The 6,433-nt window shown below is 52.4% G+C and overlaps 1 protein-coding gene across 1 annotated transcript in view; it reads right to left on the bottom strand.

Annotated features, from left to right (window-relative positions):
* Window positions 1–6,433, bottom strand: part of NKD1 (naked cuticle homolog 1 (Drosophila)) — a gene marked incomplete at its 5' end in the record, with an annotated part of 92,098 nt that overhangs the window by 3,063 nt on the left and 82,602 nt on the right. Inside the window, 2 exons of the mRNA XM_010855232.1 lie at window positions 147–231; window positions 739–886. Of these exons, the coding sequence (XP_010853534.1) occupies window positions 147–231; window positions 739–886 (233 nt within the window). The remainder of the gene's footprint in view (window positions 1–146; window positions 232–738; window positions 887–6,433) is intronic.

Raw genomic sequence — 6,433 nt, 5'->3', positions numbered from 1 at the left:
TTTGTGAACCTGTCCTCTTAAGTCACACCCCCCCACCCCCACCCCGACTTCCCGCCCCAGGAGGATGCAGACTGCAGCCTCCTGCTTCAAATCCCTTAGAAGCTGGTACACAGCTGGTGCTCAACCCATGCTTGGGACCGCCTTACCTGAGGAGGGCCCGCTGCTTCTTCTCCCAGCTTCGCAGCTCCTCAGCGGGCTTGGTCTCAGCTCTGGGTCTGGCACTCTGCAGGTCTGAGTCCCATCCGAAAAACAGATGGGTGAGCAGCTCGCTCCTGTGCCCACCCACCTCCCAGCCCTTCCCAGGCTGCCTAGCACACAGTCCTTAAAAACTGGCCCACAGAAGCTTCACGACAGCTCTGTGGGGAGGGTTCTCCAAGCCAGGACTAAATAGAGGGGTCTTGCAGCTACGTGCCTGGCTTAACTCCTTCCCCCGACTCACCTCCTCCCAGACCCCTTAGCCACCTTCGAGGCTCGGCGCACTCGACCACCCTCCCCACGCCCAGGCCCACCTCCAGCACTTTGCTCACCCAGGGCCTTCCATCTCTAGAACTCCTTCCGTATCCAAACCCTGGTCCTTCAAGGACCTGCTCAAACTCTACTTGTCCACAGAGCAGCTCACAGGGAAAGCCCTAGGCTCCCCACCCCCCACCCCCCGCACTCCCCCGATGTGGGCTCTGAGCCTCCCTGAGAGCTGGGAGTGGACCAACCCCATGGCTAGCATGGCCTGCCAGCCCTCACCAGGGTGATTGAGGACGATGCTCTTCTTGCTCTGGCTCCCATCGGGGGCCACTGTGAGCTTGACCCGCAGCGTCTTGCTCGACGTTGGGGAGTGGTTGACGGAGGAATCGACCACCTCGTAGATGGTATGCAGCAGGCTGGTGATGTCCTGGATGGGGAGGGAAGCAGAAAACCACGTGCATTTAAAACAGAGGATTCAGAGGGGCGGTGGAGCCTGAAAGGCGGAAACCTCCCCAGTTCCCCCAAAGCCCAGCCTCAGGCAAAATCTAGGATGTCAGAGGCTCACCAGGACCAGAAGCAAGAGTGAGGGAGAGGGCGGGTGAATGACCTGAATGCACAGGAAGGACGGTGGGCAGCGGGGCTCAGTGGCACCTGGGCCCACGGAGGCACCGAATGGAAGTTGCTTCAGAAAGCTCATGCCTCGAGGGTGCAGAGTTGCCCCAGGGATTCTACATCCTCTGGACTTCCAGGATGTCCTGCCAGCGCTAAGCCATCTCCCAGGCAACAGAGAAAGCTCTTCTGCTGGGCACTATTTAACAGGTAAACTGAGAGGAGGGGCTCAGATACTGTGGCCGTGAGCATCAGCAGCATCTGCTTCTGATCTGATGAGCACTTTCTCAATGAAAAATAGAAAAGTGGATGCGTCCCTAAAGATAAACTCTTTTGTGAGAACTTGACCAAAACTCCTCTTCTCTCTAGACCTCAGTTACCCCCTCAATCAGAACAGGGCTCTCCAATCCTTAGGGTTGGGGGATGGAGGGGGGACCAGGTGCCCCCAGTAGGTCCCACCCACCACATCTGCCTAAGGTCCTTGGTCTGAGGGGAGGCTTCATGCTTTAAATGATGTTGGAAACCTCTAGAAAAGGTATTTGCCCTCTATAGGGTAGGCTCACAGACTCTTCTGCCCAGAGACTCTTCATGAATACAGATGGACTCAGCCCCCTGTTGCCCCCTTACCCATAAGCCTTTAGGCAGAGGTGACACCAAGCACTGCCATGGCTCTGCAGTAGGTGGACAGATGACCAGAGGTGGTGGGGCCAACTGGGTACATCCCCACCCACGGGAGGTGGCAGCCACCCAACTCAGCTACTTGTGACAATGCTGGCTGACGGTCATTCCAGAGAAGCCAGAAATCCAGAATCTCCTGTTACATTTTCAGAATCTTCGATACCGGCAACTAATTTTTTTTTTTTCCAACTCTATTTCCTCTGCCCCTAGCCCCTGGCAACCCCCATTTTATTTCTGTCTCTATGAATCTGACTACTCTAGATGCCTCATATAAGTGGACTCATGGAGTACTTGTCTTTTTGTGATTGGCTTCTCTCACTTAGCATAATGTCTTTGAGGTTCACCCATGTTGTAGCATGGGTCAGAATTTCCCTCCTTTTTAAGGCTGAATAATATTCTATTGTATGGATATGTCACATTTTGCCTACCCATTCATTATTCATTCATCAATGGACCAGAGAAGGCAATGGCACCCCGCTCTAGTACTCTTGCCTGGAGAATCCCATGGATAGAGGAGCCTGGAAGGCTGCAGTCCATGCGGTCGCTAAGAGTCGGACACGACTAAGCGACTTGACTTTCACTTTTCACTTTCATGCATTGGAGAAGGAAATGGCAACCCACTCCAGTGTTCTTGCCTGGAGAATCCCAGGGACGGGGGAGCCTGGTGGGCTGCCGTCTATGGGGTCACACAGAGTCGGGCACGACTGAAGCGACTTAGCAGCAGCATCAATGGACACTGGAGTTTGTGCCCACCTTTTGGCTATTGTGAATAATGCTGCCATGAACATGGATATGTACAATTATCTCTTAGAGAATCTGCTTTCATATCTTTGGGGTATATACCCAAAAGTGGAATTTCTGGGTTATATGGTAATTCTATGTTTAATTCTTTTGAGAAAACTCCATACTATTTTCCATAGTGCTGAACCAATTTACAATCCCACCAGCAGTGCACAGGGATTCCCTTTTCACCACATTCTCACCAACACTTGTTTTTTTTTTGTCCTTTTGATAACAGCCATTCTGACTGTGAGGTAATATCTCATTGTGGTTTTGACTTGTATTTCCCTCATGATTAGTGATGTTGAATATCCTTTCATGCACTTATCAGCTATTTGTATATCTTGTTTGGAGAAATGTCTAGTTAGTCTCTGCCCATTTTTTAATCAAGCTGCTTGTTGTTGCGTTGTAGGAGGTCTTTATATATCCTGGATATTAATTCCTTCTCAGACACTTGATTCGCGGATATTTCCCCTATTCTGTAGGTTGCCTTTCATTCTGCTGATTGTGTCCTTTGATGCACAGAAGCATTTAATTTTGATGTAGTCCAATTCATCTATTTTTGCTTTTGTTACCTGTGCTGGGCTGGAACACCTGGGGGCTACATTGGGGTTGCTGGGGGCTGCCAGTTTGAGACCTGGGCTCCAGCCTCTCACTTGCTGGCTGACTGGGCATCCCAGCAATTCTAGCAAGGCCCACAGAGGACCCCCTCTTTCTTCTTCTCTTTCCCTTAAGCTGCTCTGCACCACCACAATTGCCCACCCTCTCTCATCACCTTAGGAAGCCCATGAAGGTGGCATCATTATCTCTATTTTACGGATGAGGAAAGTGAGGTCCATCAACATAATTGCCTAAAGCATCACACACCAGGCCTGGGGCCCTGGAATGCCATCCCCGAGGGTCCCAGATGATTCAAGGTGCAGGAACAACGGTGCTTTGGTAGTCCCAGCTGGAAAACCAGCCCTGTCCATCACACAGAGTCCAGCACAGAGGAGTGGATGCCTGTGACTAGTTATTGTACAAGTGAACACCTGAAGGATGAACAGGCACTTTCTTCCGAGTTGGGAAGCTGGCCCAGATGCCAGCTGTAGACTGGTTGCAGTGAGGTGGGAGTCTGAATGTCCCAGCGCAGGAACGAGCATGCTGACGGCCAGAGAGTGTGGAGGGAAGGGGTATTTATAGCCAGACTTGAGGAGTGGCTTTAGAGCTAAAAATAAATCGGGGGAAACACTAGGCTGGGTCCTCCCCGGACTGGGAGCCAACCTCCTTGCTGCTTGGCAGGAGACAGACACCAGTGAAGGCTCTCCCTGCAACTGCGCTGGGGCACCCTCCTTGGAAATCTTCACATCCTTGCTATGCCTCATGTGAGCAGGGGGTGAAGAATAGCAGAATGAAGAATGAGAAAGCAGTGTCTGCCTGCAAGGTTTCGTAAGGCCTCCAAGGTGGGGGGCAAACCCTTTTATGGTCAACTCCTGAGACTCCCTCAGTCTCTTCTGAACCAGAAAGGAAGAGGGTGGCTACCAGGGGCCACTGCATGTGTTAGGAGAGGTGAAAGGCCACCACACCCCTGAGAAGCCCAGTCTGGCCTTCCCTTGAATTTCCACCTCCATGCATTTCTGTTACCCAGGCTTCAAGCCTGGGATGCATTCTCCTGTGAAGATAATGAGTCCATTCCCAAACAACCTGGGAGTGGGGTGGGTGGGGTAGGGCGCGGAGGGAGGAACAGGAGCTTCTCAATCTGAAAACACAATGACCCCGCACAAACAGCGTGATAGCTGGAAGGGACTTGGTGTGTGTGTGTGGGGGGGTAGTCTCACCTAAATCATCTCCCATGTCCCCAGGGTCCCAAACCAGGAAGAGTCTCTGCTGCTTCCAAATACTCAGGTCTCCCTGGGAGCTTTGCCTGCTCAGAATCCATTCCCTTCCCCAAATAACAGACCCTTGATTTTATTTTGTGATCCAAATCCATTCCATTTTTCATTCCATGTGACTCGTGTGTCAACTTTCCCTTGACTCCAGAATGAGCACATGTACTCAGAATCAGCCATTAAACGCATCACAAGCTTATGGCCAAAATGATTCTGCACCAGTCATGTCACTCAATCAAAGCCGGTCACATTCAGCTGTGGAGCTCCACGTGACATTCTGAATTTGGGAGAGCTGCAGACAGGCTGGGGTATAGATTGAAACTATCAGTCATTATCTTGCCAACGGGAGAGACTGTTGATAATGAAGGAACACAGAGGAAAGAACCATGAAGAACAGCTAGTCCTGAAGACACTGAGCCTCTGGATCTAGCCATGCCTGAAGTCAGTGCCCGTGGACTGAATTTTCAGTTACATGAGCCAAAATGGTCCTCTCTCTCTCTCTCCCTTTTTTTTTTTTTTTTAAACTTACAGTAGTTTGTACTGGGATTCTGTCACTGACACCCAAAGAATCCTGAATGATTGAAATTCACTCACAGCTTTTCCTCCAATCTGTTCTAACATCCCCTAAACCATAGCCTGAGGAAGAGGTGGCCTTTTTTCACCCGGGTCTCTCCTCTGGCAGCTTCTCCTGCACTATTTACAGAGAAGAAAATACTGAGCCCTGAACTGGGACAGGGAGATAAGATAGCAAAGTTTCAATTCTCCCTGGGAGCACCCTGAGGCCCTCTGGTGCTGGGCGAGAGACGGGCGTGGAGCCAGCCATGCTCCTCTCGGGTCTCTGCAGATCTGTTACAGGCCACACACCTGGGCCTCCTGGGGAGGGAGTGGATGTCAGAGAGAAACTGGGCTGAAAAGGCAACAAGGAGGCAGAAAGGAGGATCTCAAGGCCCAGGCAAACAGAGGCAACAATCATCAGTAGTAACTCAGACGAGATCATGCGCCAGCCTAAATAAGCCCTCCCCTGGCTTCCCTTAACACCTGAATAGAAGTCAGGTTGCCAGCTGCGGCCTCCGAGGCCCCACACGACATGTCGTACTGGCTCCTGGCTGCAGCCGTGTCTTTCCAGATAAGCAGCCATTGCACCAGTCTCCTCTGGGTCCTTAAACACCCTGGTGCTCTCATTCTCCCCAGCCTGGGGCTCTCCCCAAGTTTGGCACCTGCAGGGCTCAGTGCCCATGTCACCTCCTCCAGGAGGCTTCTCTGGTCACTCCAGCCCATCTCATTCACGTGCATGTGCTAAGTCACTTCAGTTTTATCCAACTCTTTGCAACCCTATGCACTGTAGCCCACCAGGCTCCTCTTTCCATGGGATTCTCCAGGCAAGAATACTGGAGTGGGTTGCCATGCCCTCCTCCAGGGGATCTTCCCGACTCAGGGATCGAACCCATGTCTCTTATGTCTCCTGCATTGGCAGGTGGGTTCTTTACCACTAGCGCCACCTGGGAAGCCCTTCTTAGTCACACCACTCCGTTTATTTCTGTCACTGAACAAATCACAGCTTACGATGACCCTACGACGGTTCAGGCTCCGCTTCTCTCAGCGGACTGTGAGAGCTATATGGCTAGGAATTGCATCTGTGCTGTTTCCGCAAAGCACACCCAGTGCACAGGAGGTGCCCGCCGTAGATGCGCCGTACATAGACCCAGGTATAGAGGAAGGTGAGAGGAGCCCAGGGAGGAAAGACATGTGGGAGAGGTTTGAGGGGAGAGAGAGACACAGGCCTGCAGCGAGGTGGGGGGTGGCGCGGGGGTGGACAAGCTTGTAACAGAGCCGCTGGCAGCACCCTGGGGGCTGGGCTGCTCATTTTTTAATTAGTAGAGAGAAGCACTGGGGTCCTCTGGGTGCCCAGCCCACCCCAGCTCCTGGGCAGATTGGCCGAGGTGGGAAGTAGCCTGGGGCGATCTTGGAGCTCCAGGACCAGAGAGAAGAGGAGGCCGGACAGACTCTGCTGGGGACCGGCTGCCCCTCTAGGGAGGTCT

Source organism: Bison bison, unplaced genomic scaffold (assembly GCF_000754665.1).
Source record: "Bison bison bison isolate TAMUID 2011002044 unplaced genomic scaffold, Bison_UMD1.0 scf7180017853731, whole genome shotgun sequence".
Lineage (NCBI taxonomy): Eukaryota > Metazoa > Chordata > Mammalia > Artiodactyla > Bovidae > Bison > Bison bison.
The sequence above is the reverse complement of the archived record's forward strand: the minus strand, read 5'-3'. Positions and strand labels throughout refer to the sequence as shown.